Genomic DNA, 15750 nt, shown 5'->3' with positions numbered 1-15750 from the left:
TCCCTGCAGATCTTCCATGTTGCCTCTTCCACAGGACTTCCAGGTTCATCTTTTTTAAAACTTATTCCTTTGAATCTAAAAAAATGGTACATATGAACTTGTTTGCAGCGCAGGGATAGAGATGCAGACATAGAGAATGGACATATGGACATGGGGGAAGGGGAGAGTGGGACAAACTGAGAGAGTAGCAATGACATATATATGCTCCGTCAGTTCAGTTGCTCAGTTGTGTCCAGCTCTTTGGGACCCCATGGACAGCAGCACGCCAGGCCTCCCTGTCCATCACCAACTCCCAGAGCCTACTCAAACTCATGTCCATTGCGTCGGTGATGCCATCCAACCATCTCATCCTCTGTCGTCCCCTTCTCTTCCCGCCTTCAGTCTTTCCCAGCATCAGGGTCTTCTCAAATGAGTCAGCTCTTCGCATCAGGTGGCCAAAGTATTGGAGTTTCAGCTTCAGCATCAGTCCTTCCAATGAATATTCAGGACTCATTTCCTTTAGGATGGACTGGTTGGATCTATATGCTGCGACACATAAAATCATGTTGGATATATATGCTGCCATGTGTAAACTAGCCGGTGGGAAGCTGCTCTATAGCACAGGAAGCTCAGGTCTGTGATGACCTGGAGGAGTGGGACGGAGGCTCAAGCGGGGCGGATATTTGAATACTTGTGGCTGATTCATGTTCTTGTACAGCGGAAACTAGCACAACATTGTAAAGCAATTAAGCGCCAATAGTATTCAAATGTTTACATTAGTTAAAAAGATTATTCCTTTGGTTGTATGACAGTCTTGCCCAAAATCCAGCAGTTTGCTTCTTATTTTTTTCTAGATAAAGTTTGAGTGAGCACTTTCCAATATAAATAGGATGTATAGTTTAAAATTTTCAAGTAGTCATATTAAGAAACATAAAAAGAACTGTGTAAAATTAATTTTTAATAATATATTTTATATAGCCCAGTATATCCACAACAATGTAGTTTCAACATATAATCAATATTAAAAAATCATTGATGAGATATCTTACTTTTTTAAAAAAATTATTTTTTAATTGGTGGAAAACTGCCTTACAAGTTTGTGTTTCTGCCATACAAAAATGCAAATTGGTCATAATTTTATATATATATATATATATATACACACACACACACACACATGTATATATATGTATACTTTCCCTCCTGAGCCTCCCTTACCTCTCCCCATCTCACCCTTCTAGGTCACGAAGCATTCTTTTTTAATTACACTCAGTGCACCTCTCAATTCACATGCTAATTTTCCATTGGGAATACTCGGTCTCTATTCAGATTTCATAAAATTTATAATTGAAAAACTATTTGAAACATACCCAACTTATTTGAAATATAATTAACTTTTTTCAATGACTGAATCATAGCAATTTTTAAATTTAGATTAAAAATCTAGTTTATTGGTCACACTAGCCATGTATCAGGTGCTCAGGGCCACTTGTGGCTACTGTACTGGACAGCCTGGGTATGAAGTCCTGAGCCTGGAATTCTGGTGTTCCAGCCTCATCTGCTCCTCCCCGCTGTGATTACTGGGTCTCTTGTTTATGAGGATCATAGAGAACAGTGTATTCTGCCAGATGACATCTGGGGGGTTACTCAGGGTGTCTGTGGATTAGAGCTGGAAAATCTACCACGATCTGAGGCAGCTCGAAGGACTAGCCCCACTCCTGTGACCCCTCTGCCTCTCTCTCACCTCTAACAGCCCTCACCAGAAGATCTCACTGGGTTCTGATGCTGGAGTATCCACACTGGGTATTTCTAGCTCAGAGGTGATTCCTGGCACAGTCAACCTCTAGTAAGAGAAGCTGAATAGCAAAGTCTTAGATAGCTTTTGTCAGAAAGGAGTAGCTGGAGGCGGTGCGGTGTAGCCAGCGTACATTATGCCATTTTGTGGCCAGGCAGGAAGTAAAGTTTGTCAATACTGAAGCCCCAAGACCGATAGCTGTGGCTTCTTGAAAGAGCCTTTTCTAGTTAAACGGAGTGAGTCCTGTGCTTTTTCGTCATCAACTTGAACTACAGAACCCTCATGCCTTCCAGCTTGCCTCCAACTTCCTGCATTTGAATCACTTGGGTGAACAAGTCATCTAGGAGCATGTGTTTTGATTAGTGGCACCCCCCATGATTACTGTAGCTTAAATTATGCCTTCGATTTACCTGCTGGCCTACACGGCCCAAAGGAAGGACCACGTTTGATGGGGAAGAGTTGTGCAATGATGGAGGCTTTCAAGGGAATGGGCACTAGCATGCCAGCACTGAGAGAGATGGCATGGAGCCTAAGAAGATGAGGGAAGCCTATCCTTGTGAGGGTGCTGTGAGGAAAGAGCAGATTAGCCAAGACGGTGTGGTCAGGCCGTCTTGCCCCGTGTCCTCTCGCTCTTGCCCCGTGTTTTGTAAATAATGATTATATAACAGCTGAGATCACTTATAGCACTGTGCATGTGCCTTGCGAGGTACTTGCTTGGCCATGGGCTACTTTTGTTCTCTAATCATATTTAAGCGCCACCTGGCAAGCCCTTGAGGCTGTGCTGTGTTGTGTTGTATTGGGGTGTGTGTTATGATGTGTTGTGTTGCGGTTATGTTATGCTATGTCTGCTACTATGGCTCCTGTGCCAGCTTGGAGAGCATAAATATGTCTGCAGTTCCTACAGCTCTTCGAGTTTTCTCCCAGCTTCCCCGCTGTCCCCTTACCTACCATGGGTTCAGCAAAGAGTGAGATACAGTGAGACAGATACCGAGGGCCTGCTCTGTATTAAAGCGGCCCTCCCCCACTGAGCCAGCTCCAGAAACCCTTTTGCCTGGTGGAGGAAGATAACCTACCTATTAACACAGCATAAGCTCGCAGCAGTCATCATGCTCGCAACACATGCTCGCGGCATGTGGCCTGACTGGTATCAGGTTGATGACATAACATTTTCTCCTAATGAAATGGCAGCCATTTCAAACATGTGACATCCAGAGTGAAAGATTTAGCTTTGAATGCCTAGATTTTGCCACTTGGAAGCCATGTGACTCTAGGTGAGTCATTTCATCCCCACTGTTTCTCAAACTTAAAAAACAGAATCTGATTTGTCACATCTGGGTCGGGACACAAGATGCTGCATTTCTAACAAGCTTCCAGGAACTTCCCTGGTGGTACAGTGGTTAAGACTTCACCTTCCAATGCAGGTGTGGGTTTGATCCCTGGGTGGGGGGCTAAGATCCCACATGCCTTCTGGCCAAACTAAATAAATAAAACAGAAGCAATATTGTAACAAATTCATAAAGACCCCCCCGCAAAAAAAAAAAACCCAAAAAACAAGCTCCCAGGTGATGCCAAGTAGCCAGGACTTAACCTCCCTCAGTAGCCTCAGCTGTGAGGTAAGCAGTCATTTGTACATATGTTGAAGTGAAGTGTTAGTCACTCAGTCATCTGACTCTTTGCAACCCCATGGACTGTAGCCCTCTAGGTTCCTCTGTCCATGGAATTCTCCAGGCAAGAATACTGGAGTGGGTTGCCATTCCCTTCTCCAGGGGATCTCCCCAACCCAGGGATCGAACCCCTGTCTCCCCACAATGTGGGCAGATTCTTTACCATCTGAGCATATGCTGAGCATGTCTTCTGAGAGGGTGTGTGTGAAGCAGTAGAGCAGTAGTGCCTGGGTCTTTCCTTCTTTCACAAGACTTGAGGTTGGGTGGGCGCTCAAACTCACCCCTGCCCACACCTGCCTTAAGTTGTTGCTGGGGCAACTCATGTCTTGGGAGGATTCTTATTGTTGACTTCTTCCCAGTGGGCCTTCCAACCTTATGACCTTGGCTTATACTTCCTGCACCTCGGGCAAATTCATCAGCCTGGGATTCAGACATGGCTTTCATACCTGCTCTCCTCCTTTGCCCACAGGTGGTTTCCTTTATGAAGTCTCCAGTGGGTCAGTACCTGGACCGGCATCCTTTTCTGGCCCTCAACTTGCTGGTATTTGTTGCTGTGTCAGCCGTTCCTGTCGGCTTCTTCCTGCTCCTCGTGGTGCTTACCTCCCTGGCTGCTTTTCTGGGAGTCATATTACTGGAAGGTATCCTACTCGGTTACTCACCCTTGGAAAATGACTCAGGGCACCTGCTCCTCCTATCAAATGTTGCTGTTGTCAAAGTCACATCAACCAAGGCAGCTTGTCAGAGTAGTTAAAACATGGACTCTGGGGTCTGTTAGAATCCCACCTCCCCCAGTGTGATTTTGGACACGTTGTTTACTCTCTCTGAGCCTCAAATTCCTCATATGTAAAATAGGGATGTAATAATACTGTCTCTGGTGGCTCAGAGGTTAAAGCGTCTGCCTCCAATGCGGGAGACCTGGGTTCAATCCCTGGGTCGGGAAGATCCCCTGGAGAAGGAAATGGTAACCCACTCCAGTATTCTTGCCTGGAGAATCCCATGGACGGAGAAGCCTGGTAGGCTACAGTCCACGGGGTCGTAAAGAGTCGGACACGACTGAGCGACTGAACGGAACGGAATACTGTCTCAGAGAATTGTGAGGATTGAAACCTATAGTTCTGTGAAGTACTTAGCACAGTCCTTGACACAGAGTAGCTTCTCCTTGAATGCTAACTGTTGTCATTAAACAGAGAAGCCATTCACTCAACAGACAGTTATTGGACATCTATTGCATGCCAGGTGCCTTGCTGTGTATTGAGGGTCCCTTCACCTTTCCTCCTGAAGTCCCACTGCCTGTTGTCAGCTTCTCCCTGAGTTGCTAAGTTAAAATTACTGAGAAAGTAAATCTGATTGGCTCAGTTTGCCTTTTCAAACCAGATCCCAATCCTCAAAGAGATGTTTGCCATTTCTTTGCGGTAGGTAGCCATCCTTTGAAAAATACTGATCTAGGATTTTGTGAATTTTTATGAAAAGGCAGCACATCTGTTTACTTTCTCTACTTTCCTTCCTTTCCATGGTCCATCCATGAAGTTGTCACTGTGGAGTTCCAGGTGGGCCATTTGACCACTTGTGAGCCAAGGGGAAGGAGGTCTGCCATGCAGCATTTGCCATGTTATTAATTCTGCATTGGAAGGGGAAATTTGGCTATGAGGGAGGCAAGAGGAAGTGTGTTGAGCAGACAACTACCACCACAGGCTGTCATGTGTGTTATGGTTATTTAATCATCATGCCATCACTTAGAGGTAGTTATTATATTCCTTTTACAGACGAGTGAAACTAGAACTCTAAGGAGGCCCAGGAAGTCATACTATAAATCCTTAACTCGGGTCAAACTCAATCATGTCAACTATAAAAAGCCGTGTTCTTTCTATAGTACCTTTTACTATTTTCCCCCATATATCCCGTAGTATAAAAATGTATTTGCTCTGCACTTATTAGATGCTAACTCATTAATATTCCCATTAAAAATAATGATGGGTAAAATGATCATTCAGGCCTTATGGTTACTGCGTAATGGTTGCCAGGTGGGGTTGTAGAAGATGTAATCAAAAATTATGTTTAGATTTTACTTTATTTAGCCTGCATAGACTTTATTTCCATAGGTAGTAGATAAGTGTGAATTATAGTATTTGTTTGGCACTTTTAAACATTGGGCATAATTTACCACCCCTATTACTGCCTTGGCTAACTCCTTCTAGAGGATTCCATTGGGAATCCATCCCTGACCTTGAGGGTGAGGGGTTTCAAATTCAAACACCCATGGGCAAGGCACATAGCAAAAGTGAGCAAAGCAGTCCAAGAATGATACAGTTGGGTGTAATGGGGACTGGAGGAAACCGGAAGGCCAGTCAGTTGGTGCCATGCAACGATGCTCATGTGGATATTGAGATTGCCTCCTTTTTTAAGCAATACCATAAGTCTGGATTTTTATGGGAAATCTCCTCACTTCAGTTCAGTCGCTCAGTCGTGTCTGACTCTTTGCGACCCCTTGAACAGCAGCATACCAGGACTCCCTGTCCATCACCAACTCCCAGAGTCTACCCAAACCCATGTCCCTTGAGTTGGTGATGCCATCCAATCATCTCATCCTCTGTTGTCCCCTTCTCCTCCTGCCCTCAATCTTTCCCAGCATCAGGGTCTTTTCCAATGAGTCAGCTCTCTGCATCAAGTGGCCAAAGTATTGGAGTTTCAGCTTCAGCATCAGTCCTTCCAATGAACACCCAGGACTGATCACCTTTAGGATGGACTGGTTGGATCTCCTTGCAGTCCAAGGGACTCTCAAGAGTCTTCTCCAACACCACAGTTCAAAAGCATCAGTTCTTCTGCGCTCAGCTTTCTTTATAGTCCAACTCTCACATCCATACATGACCACTGGAAAAACCATAGCCTTGACTAGACGGACCTTTCTGAATTAACTGTTGTTTTAAACCCATTGGTACAGGGTTTGGCATTTTCAGTCCGTTTTAGATGAATGATTCTTTTGACATGCTCTCCTCTAGGACTGGTCATCTCTGTGGGCGGCCTCTCACTGCTTTGTGTCCTCTGTGGTTTGGGCTTTGTGTCACTCGTCGTGTCAGGGACAATCATGGTGTCCTACATGGTAGTCTCCAGCCTCATCAACTACTGGTTTTCTCTCAGGTAAGTACGTGTCAGTGCAGTAATTCAGTCTTTACCATTTGGGGAGATTTTCACAAATAACACCCTAACCCTGGTCACATTACACTCAGTCTCCAAAGCTAGGAGGTGCCTAGTATCCACACATCTCTTCTTATGGAGAAGTGAGGTTTCCTTCTCAATTTTTTTTTAATTATCAGGTATTAATGTAGTAATGCTTTGGTGGCAAGTAATGAAAAACCTAAATAGATACTAGCTTAAACAAATTTATTTTTATTGCATAGCAAAAAGCTGGAGATAGCTCCGTACTGGCACAGAGCCAACCCACTGTCCTCAAGATGCTAGGCACTGCTTTTCTGTGTTGCCCCATTGACCTGTCGCCTCATAACCACAAGAAAGTTGCTGTGGCCCCGGCTACACCAGCCATGTTCAAGGCAGAATGAAGGGAGAAATAAATGAGTCCTCCCTCACCAACTGAGTATGATCTTTTTTATCAAGTAAATGAAATCTTTCCCAGAACCTCCCCCTTTCTTACCCCAAATGACCTCATTGGCTGGAATTTTGGCAGATGGCCATTCTAAACTGGAAGAGAGGCTGGGAAATGGAGTACAAACCCACAAGGAAAACAACTTTAAGAATGTGTTTTGGTCAGCCAAGCTCGGGTGTGTGCCATAGTTCCCACCATGTGGTATCAGTGTTGGGAAGGCTACTTGAAATTCCAAGAGAATCCATGGAGCCAGTTAAGTTAATATCAGTATTGTTACGTCTGCTCTCACTTCCATCTGAAACCTATCATCACTAGGATGAAAAAAGACAGACCTAGTTCTCTCCCCCTACTACATCTCCCTTCTGTTCATGATGTAAAGAAATCAGTTAATTAGGATTTGGTGATAGGGGTCTGAATCCCAGCTATGCCATTTTTTAGCTGTGTGATCTTGAATTAGCTATCCAGCATCTCTGTTCTCAGTGTTCTTTCATGGGTTAAACAGGGCTGCTCCTTGCTCTGCCTCTCTCACTGTATTGTTGTAAGGACACAAACAGTAATGGGGGAAAATGTAATATCCAAACTAGAACAGGGAAAAGGATCATAACCTCTACCCCTAACTCAGGCATTTTAACCTCTTGTGTCCCAGTTTCCTTATCTGTAAAGTTAGTGTAGCCCCAAATCTGATGTGGTTGCAAGAAGCAGCCAAAAATAAACCAACGAAGAATGTCATTTATTCAGTCGTGTACACTCAACATTGCTCTTTAAAGAGGCCTTAGAACTAATCATTTCCTCTTGTTACCAAACAGGCTGTTGCCACAACACAACTCCAGTGGTGACTGTCCGCTGGCCATGAAGTCTGCACACGTAGAGGGAGAGGGACTCTACCAGGAGTGACCAGCTGAATGGAACCAAAGGTTTTATTCAAACACCTCTGGAACACTGTTGGATCATCTTTGACCCTTAGGATTATGACTTAGAAGGGACTGGGTAAACACTTCCTAGAGGTGTCGTCTAGCTTTTTCACTTATTTGTTGGGTCCTACAGTAGACAGTTTTGGAGATCTTGTGCACTGGATCAGTTCCATCAGCTGACCCACCCTCACAAGGAGAATCAACAAAGAATCCCATTGGCTTGGTGGCTCTTCGAGGCTTTCATCTCCTCCCCAGAGATGCAGACCTGACCTGGGCAAGGTCCTGAGCCTCTATAGGCCAGTGACCTGATTCCCGAAGGCTCAGATCTTGTATCTGAAGTCCAATTTGGGTAACCATAGATTGTTTTTACTTTTTCTTTCTTTTTAACGAGAGCTGCTTATTTCTTCACTCATTTGAAAAAAGAGGTAGGGGGAAAAATCCGAAACAGAGCAAGCTCTTCTGCCTTATGAGCCTTTTATCAGAAAGATAAACAGCATTTGGGAATAATGGCCTCTCAGACAAAGTTAGAAAATAGAGTCCAAACTTATTCTTATGGCCAAGAGCTTTTTTTCTAAGTCTAAAGGTATCGTTTCCACCATTGAATACTGTTACTCTTTAAAATATTTGCACTTGACACTTTTGTATTGTATTAAGGAAGTTGTCTTGTTAGGCCATTTCTTCAAAAAGTTCTATGCAAATGCTAAACAACTACAAAAATTTTTTAAATCCTATGGGATTTCTACTTCAGTAGTTTATTTGCTATGGTATTTTATTAAATATTTATTTAGATGAGCTTTTTTTCTTTACTCTTTATTTCAGAATTCTCTCTAGACATCATACCCATTTATTCCTTCTGTGTCAATTTAATGGCAGATCCTGGGTAATAAGGCTTTTTTAGTTGCTAGTGGTAGACACTCAACTCAAATTGGCTTTAAAAAATGGAAGTAGAGGGGGAAGAGATTCATTTCATTGAAATAAAAAACCAAGAGGTGGGTCTTTAGGCACTGCTAGATCCAGGGGCTCAAGTGATGTCTTTAAACATTTCTCTCTCTTCATCTCTCAGCACCACTTTTCTCAGTGTTAAATGACTTTTACACAATCCCTCCCCATGTGGAGGTCCCAGCAGCTGTAATTTTATATCAGCCTCATAGTTAGCACTCCATATTGGGCAAAGAGCCTGGTGTTTTCCAATAATACATTCAGATTTTCTGAGTTTGGCTCTGATTGGACAGACTTGGGTCATGTGGGCAACCCCAAACCAAGTGCAGGGGAAAGTGGGGGATGGAATATGCTGACGGATCAGGGCTGGGACATATGTGCATTCAGGAACCAGGAGAGGGAATGGGTAAACTCCCCTGACTCTACATAGGTGGGAGTACTAGAGTATTAGAGATAGGACAATCTGACCCCAAGAGAAAAAGGGCATACAGAAGCAAATACTTGCTGTTTGATTTAGGAGAACATGAAGCCCTTAATTAATTTGGTACTTTTCTGTATCCCATGACAGTCAGCCACACCTGTCCCTAAAGGTGTGCCTTCAATTCTATTATAGAGAACAGGAACTGCATATTCCTGCCAATACATGGGAGTATAATATTAACAGTTACTGTTTATTGAATGTTTCCTACTTACATGCAAGTATCTGCTACTAGCTGTCTAAACTGAATACCCTTCTGGGTTCTGGGCTTCAGAAATGAAGAGTGAAAAGGCCCTTGGCCGCCTGAAGTTTACTTTTTAACGTAGGAGTCACTTAAGTGTATTAATTATCTCTTGTTGCATAACAGTTTACAAAGAGCATATTTGTTATCCTTTTTTTTTTTTTGGCATGTTAGAAATACCGGTCTGGCTTAGCTGAGTCCTTTGTTGTTTTGTCACTGAGTTGTGTCCGACTCTTTGTGACTCCTGCCAGGCTCTTCTGTTCATGGAATTTTCCAGACAAGAATACTGGAGTGGGTTGCCATTGCCTTCTCTAAGCTGAGTTCATTGCACAACTGCAATAACAGTGATGTCAGGCCTGGGTTCTCTTTTGAGGCGCAACAGGAAGGAATTCACATCCAAGCTCACATAGTCATTGGCTGCATCTATTTCCTTGTAGGCTTTGGGGCTGGGTTCCTCAATCCCTGTCATAAAGAAGCTCATAACCTGGCAGCCTGCTTTTTCAAAACTACCAAGGAAGAGGGTCTCTAAGCAAGATGGACGTTACATGCTATAACACATAATCATGTACACATAATCACATTCAGCCTGTCACTTTCATTACGTTCTGTGGGTTAGAAGCAATTGGGTCCCCCTCACACTAAGAAGAGGGATCACACAAGGGAACACATATCACGGATGGGAATCATGGACTCCAGCTTATAGTCTACCTGCTACAACAAGTAAACAAAATATCAGATTATGATAAGTGAATTAAAGAAAGTCGGGGCAGGCCATGTCAGCCACATCAATCTTCTCTTTGAACCACAGAATGAGAATTTGTCACCATGCCAAGAGCTGGGGGTATTCCCTGCAGAGGGCACAGGAACACAAAGCCCCAAGACTGGAAGGAGCTTAAGGAAAAGAAATGATATCAATGTGACTGGACTTGGTGAGAAAAGGGTAAATGGAGGAGAGACAGGAGCCCATCATGCAAGACTTCACAGGGTAAGAAATTTACAGCGAAGAGCAAAGGGAAGATGATAAAGAATTTCACACTTTGCATTAAGAGGGACATAGATTAGACTTAGATTTTTAAAGATCACTTGTGGCCGATGGATTGGGAGTCAAAAGACCATTTAGGAGGTCTGCGGAGGTCCAGAGCAGAGGATAGTTTACACTAGCGTGGAGAGCTAGCAGCATTTGGTGATGAATTGCATGTAGGTAGTGAAGGAAAGCAGAGAAGGCAATGGCAACCCACTCCAATACTCTTGCCTGGAGAATCCCAGGGATGGGGGAGCCTGGTGGGCTGCCATCTATGGGGTCGCACAGAGTCGGATTCGACTGAAGCGACTTAGCAGCAGCAGCAGTGAAGGAAAGGGGCACACAGGATGGCACCTAAATTTTTAATTCAAGCCAGTGGGTAGTCAGTGATACTATTTTCTGAGATGGCATCTGAGCTTTTCTCATATTAAGTCAAATACGCCTTTTTGACACCAAGAGAGTGTCAAATGAACCATGGCTTAGAGAGTAGGTCTGGGCTGGGGATACAAGATTTGGAAGTATTTTCAGTGCTGAGAGCTTTACACAGCCTTCTGATGGAATACTATCTGGAGAGTAGGCCAGAGATCATTTTAAGACATTTTTCTGATCACATAAACAGCCTTGCTTCAAACTCTGCAAGGTACAAGGTGCTTTCCCATTGCACTTAAAAGTCCTTTATATCACAAGCTATACCTGCTGGCTTCTCATTCTCCATATTCCCTTAGCCTCTGGATTTTAGAGTGAATGAATTAGGGTTCAGGGTTGAAATGATTCACCAATTCTGTCAAGATGTGACATACAAATCAAAGTTTGCAGTTCAGGCTCTGTCTGACGCAGTACCTGGAGCCTGAGGCCTTGGCAAACAAATGAAGTAAAATAATATACAGAACCCAGCAGAGTGCCTGTCACAGAATAGGCCCATAAAGAAGAGTTGTCAAAGTGCATGGTGCACTGTCATTTGAAACTTGAATGGAATGGAAACACATAGGTAGCCTATAGTTAATAGCCCAGAGATAAACCCACATGCCTTTGGGTACCTTATCTTTGACAAAAGAAGGCAAGAATATACAATGGAGAAAAGATAGCCCCTTCAATAAGTGGTGCTGGGAAAACTGGGCAGCTATGTATAGAAGAATGAAATTAGAAATTAGAATACTTCCTAACACCTTACACAAAAATAAACTCAAATGGATTTAAAGACCTAATGTAAGAGCAAAGCCTGTAAAATTCTTAAGAGGAAAACATAGGCAGAATATTCTTTGACATAAATCATAGCAAGATCTTCCATGACCCACCTCCCAGAGAAATGCAATAAAAGCAAAAATAAATGGGACTCAATTAAACTTAAATTTTTTGCACAGGAAAGGAAACTATGAGCAAGGTGAACAGACTGCCCTCAAAATAGGAGAAAATAATAACAAATGAAACAACTAACAAAGGATTAATCTCCAAAATATAAAAGCAGCTCATTCAGCTCAATACCAGAAAAACAACCCAATCAGTGAGCAGGAGACCTAAACTGACATTTCTCCGAAGAAGACATACAGATGACTAATAAACATATGAAAATATGCTCAACATCACTCATTATTAGAGAAAAATCAAAACAACAATGAGGTATTACCTCACACCAGTCAGAAGGGCTATCATCAAAAAATCTACAAACAATGCTGGAGAGGGTGTGGAGAAAAGGGAACCCTTTTACACTGTTGATGGAAATGTAAATTGAAAAACAAAAAAGAAATGTAAATTGATACAGCCACTATGGAGAATAGTATGGAGATTCCTTAAAAAACTAAAAATAAAACTACCATTAAAAAATATTTTCCGTGTTTTTTTTCATTCACTAAGTTGTGTCTGATTGTGACATCATGGACTGCAGCATGCCAGGCTTCCCCGTCCTCCACTTTTGCCCAGAGTTTACTTAGAATCATGTCCACTGAATCAGTGATGCCATCCAACCACCTCATCCTCTGTCATCTCCTTCTCCTCCTGCCTTCAATCTTTCCCAGCATCAAGGTTATTTTCCAATGAGTTAGCTCTTCACATCTGGTGGCCAAAGTATTGGAGCTTCAGCTTCAGCATCAGTCCTTCAGGTGTCATCACAGTTGACTTCCTTCAGGATTGACTGGTTTGATCTCCTTGCAGTCCAAGGAACTTGCAAGAGTCTTCTCCAGCACCACTATTTGAAAGCATCAGTTCTTCAACATTCTGCCTTCTTTATGATCCAGTTCTCACATCCATACATGACTACTGGAAAAACCATAGCTTTGACTATACAGACCTTTGTTGGCAAAGTGATATCTCTGCTTTTGAATATGCTATGTAGGTTTGCCTTCGCTTTATTTCCAAGGAGCAAGTGTCTTTTAATTTCATGTCTTCAGTCACCATCTACAGTGATTTTGGAGCCCAAGAAAATAAAATGTCACTGTTTCCACTTTTTCCCCTTCTATTTGCCATGAAGTGATGGGACAAATGCCATCATCTTCAGTCAGTTCAGTTCAGTCGCTCGGTTGTGTCTGACTCCTTGTGACCCCATGGACTGCAGCATGCCAGGCTTCCCTATCAATCACCAACTCCTGCAGTTTGCTCAAACTCATGTCCATTGAGTCAGTGATGCTATCTAACCATCTCATCCTCTGTTGTCCCCTTGTCCTGCCTTCAATCTTTCCCAGTATCAGGGTCTTTTCTAATGAGTCAGATCTTCTTATTAGGTGGTCAATATTGGAGCTTCAGCTTCAGTATCAGTCCTTCCAATGAATATTCAGGACTGATTGCCTTTAGGGTGGACTGGTTGGATCTTCTTGCAGTCCAAGGGACTCTCAAGAGTCTTCTACAGCACCACAGTTCAAAAGCATTAATTCTTCAGCACTCAGCTTTCTTTATGGTCCAACTCTCACATCCATAAATGACTACTGGAAAAACCATAGCTTTGATTAGATGGACCTTTGTTGGCAAAGTAATGTCTCTGCTTTTGAATATGTTGTCTAGGTTGGTCATAGCTTTTCTCCCAAAGAGCAAGTGTCTTTCAATTTCATGGCTGCAGTCACCATCTGCAGTGATTTTGGAGCCCAAGAAAATAAAGTCTGTCACTGTTTCCATTGTTTTCCCATCTATTTGCCATGAAGTGATGGGACTGGATGCCATGATCTTCATTTTTTGAATGTTGAGTTTTAAGCCAGCTTTTTCCACTATCCTCTTTCACTTTCATCAAGAGGCTCGTTAGTTCCTCTTCGCTTTCCTCCATAAGGGTGGTATCATCTGCCTGCATATCTGAGTTTATTGATATTTCTCCCTGCAATCTTTGTGCTTCATCCAGCCTGTCATTTCACATGATGTACTCTACATATAAGTTAAATAAGCAGGGTGATATACAGTCTTGACGTACTCCTTTCCCATTTTAGAACCAGTCCATTTTCCATGTCTGGTTTAATTGTTGCTTCTTGACCTGCATACAGATATCTCAGGAGGCAGGTGAAGCGGTCTGGTATTCCCATCTCCTTAAGAATTTTCCACAGTTTGCTGTGATCTACACAGTCAAAGGCTTTTGCGTAGTCAGTGAAGCAGAAGTAGATGTTTTTCTGGAATTTTCTTGCTTTTTCTATGATCCAATGGATGATGGTGAGTTTTAAGCCAGTTTTTGCAACTCTTCTCTTTCACCCTCATCAATAGGCTTTTTGCTGTTAGAGTGCTGTCATCTGCATATCTAAGGTTGTTGCTATTTCTCCCAGCAGTCTTGAGTCCAGCTTGTGCTTCATCCAGCCTGGCATTTCGGGTGATGTACCCTGCATATAGGTTTAATAAGCAGGGTGACAATAAACACCCCTGTCGTACTCCATTCCCAATTTTGAACCAGTCCGTTGTTCCAAGTCTGTTTCTAACTGTTGCTTCTTAATCTACATACAGTTTCTCAGAAAGCAGATGAGGTGTTCTGGTATTTTCTTCTCTTTAAGAATTTTCCAGTTTTGCTGTGATCCACACAGCACACAGCCAAAGGCTTTAGCATAGTAATTGAAGCAGATGTTTTTCTAGAACTCCCTTGCTTTCTCCAGGGTCCAGTGAATATTGATAATTTGATCTCTGGTTACTCTGCCTCTTTGAAACCCAGCTTGTATATCTGGAAGTTTTTGGTTCATGTACTTCAGAAGCCTAGCTTGAAGGATTTTGAACATAAACTTACTAGCTTGTGAAATGAGTGCAATGGTGTGGTAGTACGAACAGTCTTTGGCACTGCCCTTCTTTGGAACTGGAATGTAAACTGAACTTTTCCAGTCCTATGGCCACTGCACTTTAACAGCATCATCTCTCAGGATTTTAAATATTGAATAGCTCAGCTGAAATTCCATCACCTCCACTAGCTTTGTTCGCAGTAATGCTTCCTAAGGCCCACTTGACTCCGCACTCCAGGATATATGACTCTAGGCAAGTCACCACACCATCATGGTTATTTGGGTCGTAAAAACCTTTTTGGTATAGTTCTCTTGTGTATTCTTGCCTCCTGTTCTTAATTTCTTCTCTTTCTGTTAGATCCTTACAGTTGCTGTCCTTATTGTGCCCATCCTTGCATGAAATGTTCCCTTTATAGCTCCAATTTTCTTGAATACATCTCTAGTCTTTACTATTCTATCGTTTTCCTCTATTTCTTTGCATTTTCATTTAAGAAGGCCTTCTTATCTCTCCTTGCTATTCTCTGGAGCTGTGCATTCAGTTGGGTGTATCTTTCCCTTTCTCCCTTGCCTTTCACTTTTCTTCTTTCCTCAGCTATCTGTAAGGCCTCCTCAGACAATCACTTTGCCTTCTTGCATTTCTTTTTATCTGGGATAGTTTTGATCACTGCCTCCTGTACAGTATTATGAACCTCTGTCAATAGTTCTTCAGGTACTCTGTCTACCAGATCTAATCCCTTAAATCTATTCATCACTTCCACTATATAATCATAAGGGATTTAATTTAGGTCATATCTGAATGCCCTAATGGTTTTCCCTACCTTCTTCAACTTAAGCCTAAATTTTGCAAAAAGGAGCTCTTAATCTGAGCCATAGTCAGCTCCAGGTCTTGTTTTTGCTGACTGTATAGAACTTCTCCATCTTTGGGTTCAAAGAATATAATCAATCTGATTTTGGT

The 15750-nt window shown here is 42.7% G+C and overlaps 1 protein-coding gene across 2 annotated transcripts in view; it reads left to right on the top strand.

Moving 5' to 3' along the window:
• Positions 1-15750, top strand: part of LDAF1 (lipid droplet assembly factor 1) — a 32103-nt gene that overhangs the window by 7106 nt on the left and 9247 nt on the right. Inside the window, exons 3-5 of one of the 2 annotated variants that reach the window (XM_055409625.2) lie at positions 3908-4076; positions 6435-6573; positions 7843-13517. In XM_055409625.2, coding sequence (XP_055265600.2) covers positions 3908-4076; positions 6435-6573; positions 7843-7930 — 396 coding nt within the window. In that variant the 3' untranslated portion in view covers positions 7931-13517. Of the gene's footprint in view, positions 1-3907; positions 4077-6434; positions 6574-7842; positions 13518-15750 lie in introns of those variants that run through there. The other variant, XM_055409626.2, reaches the window with a different exon arrangement.

This window comes from Moschus berezovskii, chromosome 27 (assembly GCF_049115385.1).
Source record: "Moschus berezovskii isolate FMDL1 chromosome 27, NW_MosBer_1.0, whole genome shotgun sequence".
NCBI lineage: Eukaryota > Metazoa > Chordata > Mammalia > Artiodactyla > Moschidae > Moschus > Moschus berezovskii.
The sequence above is the reverse complement of the archived record's forward strand: the minus strand, read 5'-3'. Positions and strand labels throughout refer to the sequence as shown.